Source organism: Falco biarmicus, chromosome 1 (assembly GCF_023638135.1).
Source record: "Falco biarmicus isolate bFalBia1 chromosome 1, bFalBia1.pri, whole genome shotgun sequence".
Classification (NCBI taxonomy): domain Eukaryota; kingdom Metazoa; phylum Chordata; class Aves; order Falconiformes; family Falconidae; genus Falco; species Falco biarmicus.
Window position 1 is genome coordinate 86,256,961 of NC_079288.1, and position 14,218 is coordinate 86,271,178.

At 56.0% G+C, this 14,218-nt stretch overlaps 2 protein-coding genes across 7 annotated transcripts in view; one reads left to right on the forward strand and one right to left on the reverse strand.

The window, feature by feature from the left end:
• Positions 1 to 1,312: 1,312 nt before the first annotated feature.
• On the reverse strand, positions 1,313 to 10,579 carry MAVS (mitochondrial antiviral signaling protein). 5 transcript variants are annotated; one of them, XM_056343532.1, is made up of 7 exons: positions 10,437 to 10,579; positions 9,442 to 9,571; positions 9,149 to 9,323; positions 8,520 to 8,752; positions 7,519 to 8,107; positions 5,503 to 5,657; positions 1,313 to 4,992 (listed from the first exon to the last, which is right to left on the reverse strand). In XM_056343532.1, the coding sequence occupies exons 2-7, from the start codon at positions 9,556 to 9,558 to the stop codon at positions 4,327 to 4,329; spliced, it is 1,935 nt and encodes a 644-aa protein (XP_056199507.1). In that variant the 5' UTR covers positions 9,559 to 9,571; positions 10,437 to 10,579; the 3' UTR covers positions 1,313 to 4,326. The 5 variants fall into 5 exon arrangements, with proteins under 5 accessions (XP_056199507.1, XP_056199530.1, XP_056199516.1 ...); XM_056343555.1 differs by lacking the exon at positions 10,437 to 10,579 and adding an exon at positions 10,400 to 10,420; XM_056343541.1 differs by lacking the exon at positions 10,437 to 10,579 and adding an exon at positions 10,208 to 10,326.
• A 423-nt stretch (positions 10,580 to 11,002) lies between these two features.
• PTPRA (protein tyrosine phosphatase receptor type A) overlaps positions 11,003 to 14,218 on the forward strand; it is a 133,813-nt gene continuing 130,597 nt past the window's right edge. For both annotated transcript variants that reach the window (XM_056343474.1, XM_056343491.1), the window contains exon 1: positions 11,003 to 11,159. The gene's annotated coding sequence lies outside the window, so the exon portion shown is untranslated. The remainder of the gene's footprint in view (positions 11,160 to 14,218) is intronic.

Consider the following 14,218-nt stretch of genomic DNA (forward strand, 5'->3'; position numbering starts at 1 on the left):
AAGCGGTACCTGGGGAGCAACCACTGCTGGTCCCTGCACACCAGAGCTGAACCCAGGCTGGCAAAGGTGGCCCAGCTCCCTTTTCTGTGCAGGATCCCACAAACCAATTCAGCCAGAGAACCTGGGAGAATTTGGATCATGAAGAAATGTCAGCAGTGTGCCGCCCTTGGTGCATAGTGCCCACCTCAGCATGCACCCGTGCATGGTGTCTACCTGGTTACATGCAGGCCCGGGGGTCCTTCCCTCCCAGCCTGCCACCACCCAGCTGCAGCTGCCCACGGCCCTATTTCTTCCAAACACTCTTCTAGCTTCCAACTGTTTGCAGCTCAGAAATATGCTTAAAAGCTTGTGGTGCATTTCTCTTCCCAGAACTTGCCCACTTCCTTTTTGGCAACCACAATATCCTGTGAAGATTTCCATAGCTCAGCTACACCTAAAGAATCACCCTCCCTGTCTTCATCCTCAACCTGCTGTCTGGGTTTCCTGTGACTGACAGGAAGACCTGCCGTGGCGGGCATCCTCTAGACCATGACCTCTGCTTGCTCCGAAACAAGGTCTGGGAAGTGTCCCCAAATCCTGTCCACCTCTTCCTGGTACAGACTGATGGCCTCAGTCTCACTGTGTCGCTGCCAGTAGTGCCCTGCAAAGCATTTCTCTCTGGCAACAGTTTCATAAACCTCCTGCTCCTCAAGACCCTGGCACAGATCCGGATGTTGCTGTGAGCAACAAAGAGGGCTTTATACCTGCCCCTTTCACCAAAAGGCTGCAGATGCGGTGGTTCTTGGCACTGTCTGAACCTACCCACAAACCCCGGGAGGTCACCTCTGCTCTCTGGGATGCTGGAATAGGAGGTGTCACCCCAATGTGCCCAACACACAGCTCCTAAGATCAAAGCTGCCCAGAGGTGGACTGAGGAGGAGGAGGAGAAAATGAAGCTGAATTCCCAGCTGACATTTCTCGATACACAGGCAAGAGTTCTCCAAGAAATCCAAACGCAGTTCCACAGCAAAGGAAACAGTTCAGCCCCCATGGATGGAGCCACTTGAAATTGTCTATGGTAAAAGTTGTACAAATGGCCTTCTCTAAAAGCACCTGTCATCTTAAATGGGAAAACAAAATGCATCAGCTGCTGCAACCCTGCCCCAAAAAAGGCAGAGGAGGGCTGCTTGCAGCCCCAGCACCCTGAGCAGGTAAGTTAGGTGATTTAATTCTCCAGCCAACTTCTACGTGAAAACTTCCCGTGTTCCACAGAGGCTTCAAAAGCTGAGATTCATACCCCTCGTCTTACAAACACACATGACAACCTCACAAGTTGAGTGTGAAGTGGCAAACAATTTTATTATACAGTTAGTAAAAGGCTTTTTATCTTATTTTGAATGATGTGCAGGGACACAGTTCCCTCCTGCAGGCTTACCTGCTGATTATACCTTTAAAGTGCTAAATGACAACTGTGAAAATATCGGCACTTCACAGCAGAAAACTGAACATGTGCTTTTATCAAGTCTGAAGTGATGATAAACCAGCTGTTTCACAAGAGCAATTTAACATGAAAAAGCAAAGCGTACAAGCTATTGCTAAAAAGAGGCGGGAAAATATGTGAAGAATATCGCAAGGCAAGTAAAGCATCAGAGAAAGGGCCTTGGTGTGGATGCTGCTGGTTTGGGATCTCACAGACGTCCTCCAAATCATGCAGAAAGCATATGGAGAAGGCACATGCCCCTTCTCTAACAAATTTTTAGATGGATTCTGCAGTGTAGTTATGCAGGCTCATGTATTCTGCTTCATTTTGGTGCAATATTGAGCAGTAAACATGAGCCTTTTAACAAGGTGAAAGGATTTGGGGAGATTTCCTTACCCACTCCAAATAAAGAGCAATTCTTAGTGGTGAGAACTACAGCTTTCATGGGGAGTGGCAGGGCTCTACAAAGCCCCCACTGGCAAAATTACAAAAGCTGAGGAAAAAAACCCAACAGCTTACTGGGGACTGCTGATGGGGAATCCTGGAGGTTTTGGACAAGTCACCACGTTACCTAGAACAGGGGAGAACAGCCCTCACCTTCCATCTCCCAGCAGAGGAGGTTAAGTGTATTTAAAAGCACCGTCCCTTCCTCTGACAGATAAAGCACCAGGCACTGAGCAAGCAATGAACAAACACCTCAAGCTCACCTGGATAGCAGCCTTGTCAGATCAGTATCAACACCTCACTGTTGCATATCTTTATCATCCTTTACCGTTTAAGGTAGGCATTTCTTGCATTTTTGAGCAAAGACGAAGTGTTAGGAGGGAGGACTGGTCATTCACTCCATCGCAGGGCTGACAGACCCTTCCCACCACAGGCTGAGCTCCAGACACTTGGCAGCCAAGCACCGGGGAGCTCACCTCCCTCCTGCTTGCCTGCCAGCAGGAAGGATGTATTTTGGGAAGCTGTGCCAAACAGCAGGAATCCAGGGGGAATAAGTTACTGGACACAGTAAAGCAGGGAAGAAGCAACAGCCTGGATTACAAGTGTAGCCCAAGCATCAGCACCAGGCCACCAAAGTGGTTTCAAGTCCACCACATCCTCGCCCGATTCAAACCGTGCCAGCCCATGGCACAAGCCTTCTGCAGTGCAAATCCAGGACCAGATCGCCAAACGTTTTGCCCAGCCCCATCTCCTGCTCTCCTGTTGCCTCCCAGCAAATCACAGGAGGTTGGGAACACCTAGATGTCTATGCTGGCATTTTAAGAGCTTAAAAAAAATTTAAACAATCCTCTAGCTATAACAACCCTCTCACTACAGAAAAGTAGTTTTGTTACTTTTGTGTCCCTGTGCTTTTGGGAGGGAGTAGATGAGATGGCAAACAACCTGCAGCTGCAGCAACAGAAGCAGGCAGCATGACTGGGGATCACTACACTGCCTAGAGTTAGAGATGCCTGCCAGCAGCGACTGAGAGGTGTCCTTTCTGCCCTGGGCTGGGGGAAGCTGAGAATTTATTTGGACTTAAAAAATTTATCTTACAAATCTTGCAGCCCAGTCCCCTTGCACTCCAAGCTGATCTCTGGGGATAAGCAGGGAAATCATGGGCTGCAGTTTTGAATGGAACCTTCATAATAATCCAGAGCATCTCAGTCACTGGGTAGAAGCTGTGGATGCCCCATCCCTGGCAGTGTTCAAGGCCAGGCTGAACGGGGCTTGGAGCAACCTGGGCTAGTGGAAGGTGTCCCTGCCCATGGCAGGGGGTTGGGACTAGATGTTTTTAAGGTCCCTTCCAACCCAAGCCAGTCTATTCTATGATTCTACGGCCTCCCTGCAGCGTACAGAGCCAACCCTATTTGTGTCCCAGTGCAGATGCAAGCTTCCTATATTCCTATCCCTTAGCACCATGTATCAAGAAAGGTGAGAACTACATCCACGCTCCTAGCCAGGCTCATTAAATACAGCCGAAAAATTAAAGACGCCCAACAATCCTGTGTGGGACCAAGTCCACTTAGCACTGGCATTGCATGAATCTGCACTCCTCTTAAAGCATAACCCCCCTTCCCTGCCTGGAGGGGGGTGAAATGAGGTTGATCCTCAAGCACGCTGGTTAGATATGGCTCTTTCCTGACCCTCAGCTTTATCCCCAGGGTGCCAGTGCCACATCAAGTGATGCCAGAGTCCACCCCTGACCCTCAGCAGCAGGGAAGGATGCTCCAAAGCAGAGCACCAAAGTAGGACGACAGCTCCTGGGAGAGCGGGCAGCTTGCATGCGGTCTAGCCCAGCATGACAGACTGTGCTCTCATCAGAGGGGCGTCTCTTGTCATGAGTGAGAAGGCAGTGTGACTTGGTGCACCAGGGTCCTGCCTGTGCACCCAGCACTGGGCAAAACGAGCAGCAGAGCCGAGCAAAGGTCCCAGCAGCAGACCCAGAGACATGAAGTTAGGCAAATTCAACATGAAGCACCTCAGGCACGTTTCAAGCCAAGGTGAGGAAAGCCATCAAAATCAGTCACTCTTTGGACCACCAGGACCCTCTTGGGACCAAACAAGGAAGACGTGGAGAATTGCCACGAGGACTTCCTTTTTTGACTTAAGGCATGACTCCTTGAGCAAGACCCTCTCTATGGGTGTAAAAGGAGAAGGCTACAGAAAAGATGGCTGGGAAATGGGGGAGGGAACAGACCCAAACCCAACAGCATCACACAACCAAGGCCTCTTCCAGCAAAATCTTTCAGAAAGAAATGTAACAACGCCCTGACTTGTCCCCCCCGCTGCTCTCCAGGTTTCAGATGTGTTGGCCAAATTTGTGCTACAAAGAGGAATCACTCAGGCTGAGTGACGGTCGTGGCACACCACCCACTCCAGCACTATTTCTGCAATCGAGCATACACCAGAAACGCCACAGCTGAAATCACAGCGATGCCCACAGCTGCAAAGATGTATGGCAGGGATGGTCCATTGCTGTCCCCTGGGGGGACTTTGGCCTGAGACGAGCTGGTCACAGTGCCACGACCCCTGCTAGAGTCAGGGGAGTTTCCTGGAGGACCAGCTCTGTCTTGGAGGTCACTGCCTGCCTCGAGCTGGGTGCTGGGGTAGTGGTCCACACGGACCTCATGGGTACCCAGAGAGGTGCTGTACCAGCTTGAAGGTGGATGGGAGTCTCTGCTTGCTCCAGCTGTCTCCCCTTCCCTGGGGTCTGCTGGAGCTGGGCATCCTAAGGAGACTCTAGAGAGCTGTTCTCCTGAGCTTGAGCTATCCGTGCTCACCATGAGCTGTTCACTACCAAGGGTGAAGCTATTGGATTCCGTGGAATAGGGGCCGCAGGGCCCTTGAGAGCCTGGGCATATGCCAGCTGCCTCTGGGTGCTCCCCATCTGTGGAGAGGAGGATGCCTGGCTTGCTGAGCTCCACATCACCCTCGATGTTGCTGCCAGACTCCCAGACGCTTGTGGCAGAGCTCACCCGGGAGGCCGTCCGCTCAGCCTTGCCTACAACAGTTGTGCCCAGGAGAGTGTCCACCGAGGCTGAGACCACCTTTGGGAGACAATGAGAGGGTCTGGGTGCCATGGGGAGCACCCATTTGGCCTGGTCTCAGGTACACACGTTACGCGACAAGCCCAATTCAGCACCCTTCAGCCACTAACAGCAAGGTTGGGTCATAGGTAACTCCCAGGGCTGGGAGAGCGAGCAGGGCAGGGAAGCGTTTGGGCTCCAGGGAGCCTTTGGTATTAGGGGGAGAAACAGGAAGGAAGGAAGGGGAGACAAGGAGTGAGAAGAGGGGTGGAAAGAGACACCTGGAAGCCAGGAGACTGGCAAGTCAAGGAGGGGAAATAAGGAGTTAAAGCCCAACAAACCTTGGCTCCCTTCTCCCATGCTCCAGAATTCAATGTCTGGATGGGGACATGAACACAGCAGGAAAAAAAAAACAACCAAATAAACTCGCTGCCAGCTCAAAATCTTACACTGCAGCAGCAAATCTCCCAACCAGGAGGAGTTTGCAAGGACCTGAATGAAATGCAAGTGGCAATGAGAAAGGTCACCTACTTCCTCCTTCATCGGCATGGAGAGGGTGCTGCTGGCTGTCTCCCCTGTGGGCAGTTCTTTCTCTTGCACAGGAGGCTTCGTGGATGTGTCACAGAACGGGGAAGCATCTCTGGGTGCAGGGGTAGCAACCAGGGTAGTTGTTTCCATCAAAGTCTCTGTTGGGGAGAAAACAAAACATATTGTGTTAATCAGGGGACCCAAAAGGCAAATTTTGCTCTTCCTCAAGGATGCTGCCACAGGAAACTCCCAGAGCTGAGGAGGTCACACAGGGAACAAGACCCAGTGCTGTGGGACCCAGCGCTCTGCTGGCACCTGAGCTCTCCCAGTAGGTCCAGGTAAACAAGATGGCACCCGCCAAGCCAGCACCTCCAATCTGTTCCTCCCTCTGAGAGCAGGATAGCCCCATGCTGCTGAAACTGGGGTGCAGACATTCAGCTGAGACATTTTACATTACAAATGAAGCAAGTGCCTCTGCCGAGTTCTGGTCAGGATGTTTACCAAAATATAGTGAGCAACAACTGCAACAACAACTGGAAGAAGAACAAGCAGCCAGGTGGGATTTCTGCACAACCCAACCTCGCTCCCTTCCTGGAGAAGGCTGGGGAGATGGGAGGGGAGATAAGCAACAACACCAGAAAGTTGTTCTCTGCACCTCCATGAATGCTCTCTGCACCCCCATGAGCGCTCATGGGCTATGAAGGCAGACGCTACCTTGGGCTGGCCTGTACCAGCAGCTATGACTACTGCCTGTCCCATTCCTTGGGAGGGTCCCCATGGCATCCCCCAGTGTCTGACACCATGCCACCACCTTCTCTGCCATCCTCCATCCTCACCATCAAGCAGGACAGGCACAGAATGATAAAATAGAATCACAGAATCATTTAGGTTGGAAAAGATCCTTAAGATCGTCCAGTCCCTTTAGATCACTGAGTCCAGTATCTTGCCTGCCAGCAGGTTTGCAGACAGGGGGAGTGGGGCAGCACCACAGCATCAGCACCCTGGCTGGGTGGGCAGCACCCATGGATCCATAGGCCAAGGGTACTCAGGGTGGGCTGCAAGTCTGGGGGAGACTGAGGGAAATTGAGGCTTTTAAGACTCCTGCAGGAGCTGAGCTCCATAGCCACCAGCCGCCAAGAGCATCTCCAGAGGGACAGGGGTCCTGGAGTGGCCCTATCCCACATGTCCCAGACCAGGAGATGCTGACCCTCCTAGTGCAGAGAAGGCTGGGAGGGATGGGGGTCCCTCCCAGGGACCCTGGAGGGGAGGGCAGGGCTTTGTCCTGACACACGGAACCCACGCAGGCGGCTGATGCAGGAGATGTTAAATCCCCCCCCAGTCAGCAGCTGTGGGACACAAACATCTCTGCAAACTGGGTGGGTTTCACACCCCAAAGCTGCCCCACAGGCAAACAAAAATTAAAATGCGGTTGGACTAGACAATTGTTGTAGGTCCCTTCCAACTGAAAGTCTGTTCCATTGTATTCCAACCATTAACCAGCACTGCCAAAGCCACCACTAAACCATGTCCCCAGGCACCCCATCTACATGTTTTCTGAACACCCCCAGGGATGGTGACTCTTCCCCCCTGTCCCCCCGTCCCCATCCCCGTCCCCAGGCAGCCTGTGCCAGCGCCTGCCAGCCCTTTCGGTGCAGAATGTTCCCTCACACCCAATCTCACCCTCCCCTGGCACAACGTGAGGCCGTTTGCTCTCGTCCTGTCGCTGGTTCCTGGGGAGCAGAGACCGACCCCCCCTGGCTACAGCCTCCTGCCAGGCCGTTGCAGAGCCACCGGGTCCCCCCCAGCCCCCTTCTCTCCAGGCTGACCCCCCCAGTGCCCCCAGCCGCCCCCATGACTAGCGCTCCAGCCCCTTCCCCAGCCCTACTGCCCATCTCTGGCCATGCTCCAGCCCCTCAGTGTCCTTCTTGTCAGGAGGGGCAACCAGCAGCACCTTCAGCCCTACTCCCCATCAGCATGGCTGCACAGTGGCTACATAGCTCTGCCAGCAAGGAAACCTACCTTCACCTCCTCTGTGCTCTTGCCACATCCCGACACACTTCTGCTCCGCGTCAAACTGCTGCTGTATGAGGAGCGGGCTGCGCACATCCACAAAGCTGTCTGGGGGCTCACCATGCTCAAAGCTGGGCACAACCTGTTTTTCTGGCAGTGTGTTTGGGGGCTGTGGCCCCCTGCTGTGAGCGGCCTCCTCCAGCCTCGGCACTGACTCAGTGGAGACATAGAAGTCCTCTTGGGGCTCGTTCCTGGGCTGCCTAGGGCTGTGAGCGATGCTTGTGTCCCTCAGCGGAAGAGACCTGCCCAGACCCAAGCCTGGTGCACCGCGGTGCAGGTGGTTAGCGTTCCCAAAACACCCGTTGTCCACACACACCGGGTGCTGCTGGCGGCCCAGCCAGTCCCGGCCCTGTGGAGGGGGGGCAGCCAAGGCCACAGCCACGCTGTCTGCCCTAGGGGTCCCTGGTGCCACCTGGGTAGTCTTGATGGGGTGTGAGTGATGCCTCTCTCCACTGTGCCCATCACTCACTCCATCACACACTGCACTCTCAGGTGGAGGTGACTGGGGGCTTTCTTGCTCCAGGAATGTTTTGGGGAGCTGGAAGGAAATAAGCTGTGTTAAATCACTGCACCAGGATGAGGGGGTCTGGGACCAGCAGGGTGTCCCGAACCCTGACTCAGTGACCCAGGTGATCCTGGTGATGAAGGTGCCCTCCTCAGCACCCAGCTCACAGGCCTGCATGGGGTCAGGGGCTGTGGAAGGGAGCCTGGACTAACAGAACAGACCCTGCACTCCCATCCATGGAACGGAATCAGAAGAGGGGAGCAGCTATAAGGCTATATGTAGGCTACATATTACCAGATGCAGCAAGCATGGAGCAAAGACCAGCAACAAGAGGCTGCTTGTGGTGTCCCTGAACAAGCCTGGCCCTATCACAGGCTCCCCACGCCCCACCACACCGGTCCCAAACAGGACCTTTGTGTCCCTGTCTGATGCGTGCCCCACTCACCGATTCCTGCACCGGAACCCTGGCATCCAGGTCCATGCCTGTGACGGTAGCAGCACTGGGCAGGAGAGGCGGATGGCTGCCAACAGGTGGGTCTTGGCATGGCTGCTCAGCTAATGGGGTGCCCAGAGCAGGGCTCGGCCCTGTGGATGGTGTGGAGGAACCGACAGAGGAGACAGCAGGACGGGCATTGCTGACTGCAGGAGGGAAGGAGGCACTGGCAGCAGCTGGGGGACCTGGAGGAGCCAAGGTGGTTCATGAACAGGGATGTTGGGGAAAAAGCCGAGGGGGCAGAGGATCAGCATGGGGCCAAGGCAGCCTCTCGTGTGTCTCTGCTCTTCCCCACATCAGCCAAGCCCACAACACCCCTTCATTCATCTTTCCATCTCCCCTCCAGGTGAGAAACCCAGCCCACTGCCAGCCCAAGCACCATCAAACAAGAACCCTTTCATCCTCAGGCACATCACCAGGGTGAGGAGCATCCCTGGAGATGGTCTCAGACACCCCCAGGCCACTGGGAAGCCAAAGCAGGGAACAAGGCCAGCTGCTTGGCAGACATCAGGAGACATGGTTTGGGTCCCCATCTCCACCTGACCTCTGGGGCAGCACCCAGGGACAACGAAGCTACATACTGATTTGCCAGGAGTTGTATACGTGCTGCAGCTCATCAGCCAGATGCCCTGCATTGTTCTGGCGCAGTGCTTCGATGAGATCCAGCACCCAGCCCTGCCGGCACTTCAGGTGCTGATAAAACCTATAGACGGTCGCCTGGCTCCCCCGCATTTCCTCCCGAGTGTGAAGCTCATCCTAAATAAAACACAGAACATCTAAGAGCGGGTCTGGCTTAGAGGTAAGGCAGCTATACGTTGCCCAAGCTATACAATGGGGAAGGAGCCCAGCAGGACTCAGGAAAGCAGGAAATTACTCTGTCATCATCGGTGAGGCAGCTCAGGGAATCGGCCAGTGATGCCACACGGATGTTCTTGAAATTTTTGAAGTTTTTCAAAATGTAGTCGTACACTTTGTCTTCAGCAAAACCCATCCTGGCTCAGCAACTGAGGAGAGAGAGAGAGAGACTTGGCATGAGTGGAAGGCTGCTTTGTTTGGCTTTTCTATAGGAGCGTGGGCTTTTCTGCAGGAGCCTGGCCCCTCGGCACAGACACTCAACCTCACTGCCACAGCAATTAGGGCTGGGGGAAATTCCAGGCAGAAAGCACACAAAGCAAAAATATTGTGGTCAAAGTTCAGCTCTCGACTGTGCATTCACCAACCTAGTTCCCTTCTGCCATGGCCCAATCTGTGTTTATTCTTTTTGCGCCTGGGTGTATCCCAGCTGCGGGCTTTGACTGCAAGCAGTGCAGGGTCATGCCAGGCGAAGGGGCAAGGCTCGGATCCTGCTTTAGGCCCAGGGCGACGTGGCTTCTCGCCGACGGAAAAGGATGGCAGCCCGACAAAGGTCCTTCTCCCAGAGCAGCAGCAGCCTGGGACGGTCAGGCCGCGGCAGGGCCCTGCCTGCTCTCTCAGCCGGGCCCCGGCGCCCCGCAACTCGGCCCCCCCGCCCCCAGGGGGGCGCTGCCAGACTTTATGCTTGTCAATAAACTCGAGAGCCCACCCCCGCCCGCCGCCCCGGAGCTCCCAGCTCGGTGGGCCCGGTGGGCCTGGGGGCGGGGCGGCCACCGGGCCCTACTCACGCCGGGGTCCCCTTCCCAGCGGGGCCCACTCCCGGCGGGTTCCCCTCACGCCGGGATCTCCTCACGGCAGGGCCCCATCACGACGGGGTCCCCTCATGGCGGACCTCGCTGGAATCCCCCCCCACGCTGGAATCCCCCCCACGCCGACTTCCCCCGGGATCCCCTCAGGCCGTGTATCCCCTCGCTCCGGACTCGCGCCCGCCGCCGCCGCGCTGCGCAGAGGCCCTACCTGCGCCCGCCGCCGCCGCGCCCCGGGGCCGCTCTGAGCCCGCCCACCCCGCGCGTCGCCGCCACTGATTGGCCGTCGTGCCCGCCCGTCGCGTTGACAGACAGTGGCTGTGAGGCGAGGAAGTGCCCGCCCTCTCCCTCCCGGAGCACGGCGCCGGATCCGGACGGCGGGGCGGGCCCGGGGCGGCGGGGCCGGGCCCTGCCGTCACCCAACGGCGGCGGGACGGGGAAAGGGGCGGGGTGTGCGTGTGGGGCAAACCGGGGCAGCCTCTCGCAGCCGGCAGGTGGCAGCACCGTAACGGGAACGACCGCCGGGCACCTGGCGGAGGGATCCCGCTGTGGCCGCCTCGCCCCGCCCCTCGCCCCGCCCCGAGGCCCCGCCCCGGCCCTGTCAGCGGAGCGCGCCCTGCATGGAGCCGCACCATGGCGGCAACGGCGGCAGCGGCAGGAGCGGGCGGGCGGCTGCGGGGGCGCCGCTGAGGGCCGGCAGCCCTGCGGCGGGGCGCTGAGGGGCGGCGGCGCCTCCCCCCTTCCCCTCCCCTTATTCCCCCCCCTTCCCCCCCCCCCCCCATTCCCCGTTCCCCGACCCCCGCGCCCTCCCCCGGCGCGGCGTCCATGGTCGCGGCCGGCCGCCGCGGCGTCGCACCGGAGCCGTTGGGCGGCGGCGAGAGCCAGCGAGGGACAAGAAGCGGGCCCGGGCCCGGCGCCGCCCGCCGCGCCGCAGGTGAGCGGCCGCCGGAGCAGGGGGACGCGGCGGGGAAGGGCCCGGGGTTGTTATAGCGACGGGGGGGCGACGACACACGCGTGTTCGCGGCCTCTGCGTGGGGCCCGGCTCGGCGGGGTCCCACCTCGTCCTACACCACTCCCCCCCCCCCCGCCCCGCTGTGGGTTTTATTTTTTCATAATAATAATCATAAAAAGTGAATCGCGATCGGGGCGTGTGAACTTCCACACGTGGGTCCGCAGCTCCCCACGGCCCCCTCCCACCCCGCGGGGGGGCCGAGCTGGGGACCCCCCCGACACCGGGAACACGTCGCCGGGTGCAGGCAGATCCCAGGGCACCGGCCACCTCCCTGCCACGGCTCGGCTCTCCCTGCTGCAGGATCTGGGCTCCGGGGGTCCCGCGCTGGGGCCCCCACACGTGGGCAACCCCCTCGGCCTGACCCACGGCCTCCTTGGCACCTCTTGGCCTGTGCTGAGGACGTAAGGATTCTTTGCGGGAAGGGTACGCCAGCCTCGTAGGCGTGTGGCCTGGCTCTCGCCCTGTCCTGGCCTGGGAGAGATGATCCAAGCTGGAGCACTGGAGGGGACACCCTTCCTCACCACAAGGTCCCAGGGCTGTGTCCCCTCCTTGCCGGTGCCTCGGTGCATCCCAGAGGGGAACGTATGGGCTACCATGATCCTGGCTCTCCCACGCTCGGTAGATGCGTCTTCCCTCCTCGTCCAGGACTTGCTTTTTTCTGTTCTTGGATGTCATCAAGGGTGGAAAATGTGACAGGAAGGAAGGGAGGCTTATTTTCCTCCTGCTAAATATGGACTGACATTAAAATCCAAATACTGTCGTGAAAGGAATCCCAGCCCCTGTTTGTTGGAGGAGGGAAAAATGATGTTTTCTGCCTTTTCGGCTGTGAGGTTCCAGCTGGGAAGTTTCGCAAGGAGCAGCAGGGTCCTTGCCGAGAGCCTCAGGAATTTACTTCGCTTGTTCACAGGACACTCTCTGCAGTGTATTAACGCTAAAAAAAATTAGTCATCCCTTCTCTGCCTGTCTGTGGCTGGGGGAAGCTTGCCGCGAGCATGCATGATGTTTTGAAAATATGTAGGGATTTTTCCTCTCCTGTACGAGGACTTCTAGATACGAAAGGGGTGCAGGCGAATAAAACTGCAGCCCCAACAGGAGTTCATAATCTTTCTTTATTTAAATTCCTGTTGCTGCAGCAGACGGTGGCAGGGAAAGAGGTGTGCGGGTGGCTGCAGCTGATACAGGGAACAGCCGGGTTTGCAAGGAAGATTTATGTCTCTTTCCATCAAGAATCAGATGCAAACTCATGCCGTTATTCCCACGGTGAAGTTGGGAAACCGGCTCCATGCAGGGCTCTGGGACGAGGAACAGGACCCCAGGGATGGCCGTTGTGCTGCCAGCTCCCCCAATGACTTCTGCTGTGGCCAAGGTGAAGAGCCAGGGCGGTTTTGGGGGGGTGGGGGCATGGACCACAGCTTCACTGGGACCTGGGGGTGCTGTGTGAGAGACACTTCGTGTCTGTGCTGGGCAGAAAATGGGCACTGCCACGGTCCCCCTCCCTGTGTTCCTCTCCATGCCTGTTGGAGAGCTTTTTGGGGAGGTGTCTGTTGGAAGCTCCAGGCTTTTGCCTGATCTTTATAAAAACAGTTTGTTAAAGCAGTGGGAGGATACTGGGAGATGCTGAAAATAGATGTTTCCCGTTTCCAGGGGCATTGCTGTCCTGGCATTGCTGCGGCTGTATTGTTTTCAAGCTAATAGGATACAAAGCTCTGCTTTTCTGAAATGCCACTCTCAAATAACTGATGCTCTGTGCAGATCTGTGATATTGGTCCAAGTCCAACATCAACATCCTTGTGGAAGAGTAGTTCGAATTCCCTCTCTCCCCATCTCCTCCTGCCGATGACCTACATCTGTTCTCCTCTGACCCCCTGTGTTTGCAGTGGGACGGCAGATCCTGATCCAGCGGGAAGGGCGCAGGTTGCGTGACCTCTGCCGGGCTTGGCCTGCAGGTCTGCCTTAGCTGCTTCGGGTAAGGCAGTGCTGAGCCACGATTGGATGGCCGTGCTCTGCCTGATGCCTCAAAACACTGGGGAGTGTAGGGTAGGTTATTTTGCGTGGAACAGAGTGGCCATACGCTTCCATAGGGTCAGAAGCAGTACAGCAGATGTGCAGGCCGCTGGCTGGTACTTCATTCTTGGTGTTATGTGGGAAGGAGGTCAGCCCTCACGGCTGCTTTTAGGTCTCATTCACAAATTGCATTTTCCTCTTGAAATACAACAAATCCCCAGGCTTTCCTGTCGCAGTGGAAATCATTTGAATGTGACCAGGTCCGTAAGCATCCCCAAAGCCTGCAGACAGGAAGAAACACTAGAGTGAAGAAGTAGGAAATGTCCGAGTTTATAGCAGTAGGGTGATTCATCTCCCGGCCCTTAACTCTTTCCCTCCTGCTTTTGGTGAGATCCAGCTGTTTTGCTTCAAGGCTCAGAGGCCGAGGAGGATATCGCCAGCTCTTTTCTAGCTGGATCACAAAATGCTGCTGGGCTTTGTACATTGTGTTTATGTGGTTTGGGGTGGAAAAGGAATGGGCTGTTGGGAGTGTGCGGTTATCTGAATCGGATAACTGGAACATCGGCAGTCACATTAGGAAAGATTAATATTTCATATATGGGGTATGAATCGTTTGTGCTTAATCACTGTATGAAGGGCTTAGGAAGAAATTTACCGATAAGCAAGTGATTCCTGAACTGTCCAGAATGTTTTCTTGCATCTTCCTCAGGAGCAGCTGCTCCTGGATATCGCTAGAGACTAGTCTGATCCTGTTCTTCCTGATGTCTGTAGCTTTTGTAAGCAGGTAGAGCAGCTTTCATCACAAGTGCTTTCTTCTCATTAAACACACAAAAATTCTGGAAACCGTTTTTCTCTGGTAAAACTTACGTGGCTGTACTGTGAGCTGCAGTACCTGGCAGTGCTTCAAACTTACGTGTGTAGCCAGAGCTCATAGGAAACATGTCTTGGGCTCTGTGGATGCCATCACTGTTACATAC

Excerpts from the sequence above, each read along its gene's own strand:
- MAVS (XM_056343532.1), bottom strand. The coding sequence starts at position 9,558 with ATGGGTTTTGCTGAAGACAAAGTGTACGACTACATTTTGAAAAACTTC. Across the intron at positions 9,324-9,441 it reads GCCTCACCGATGATGACAGA|GATGAGCTTCACACTCGGGA; the intron begins GTAATTTCCTGC and ends TGTTTTATTTAG. Across the intron at positions 8,108-8,519 it reads GGGTTCCGGTGCAGGAATCG|CTCCCCAAAACATTCCTGGA; the intron begins GTGAGTGGGGCA and ends ATTTCCTTCCAG.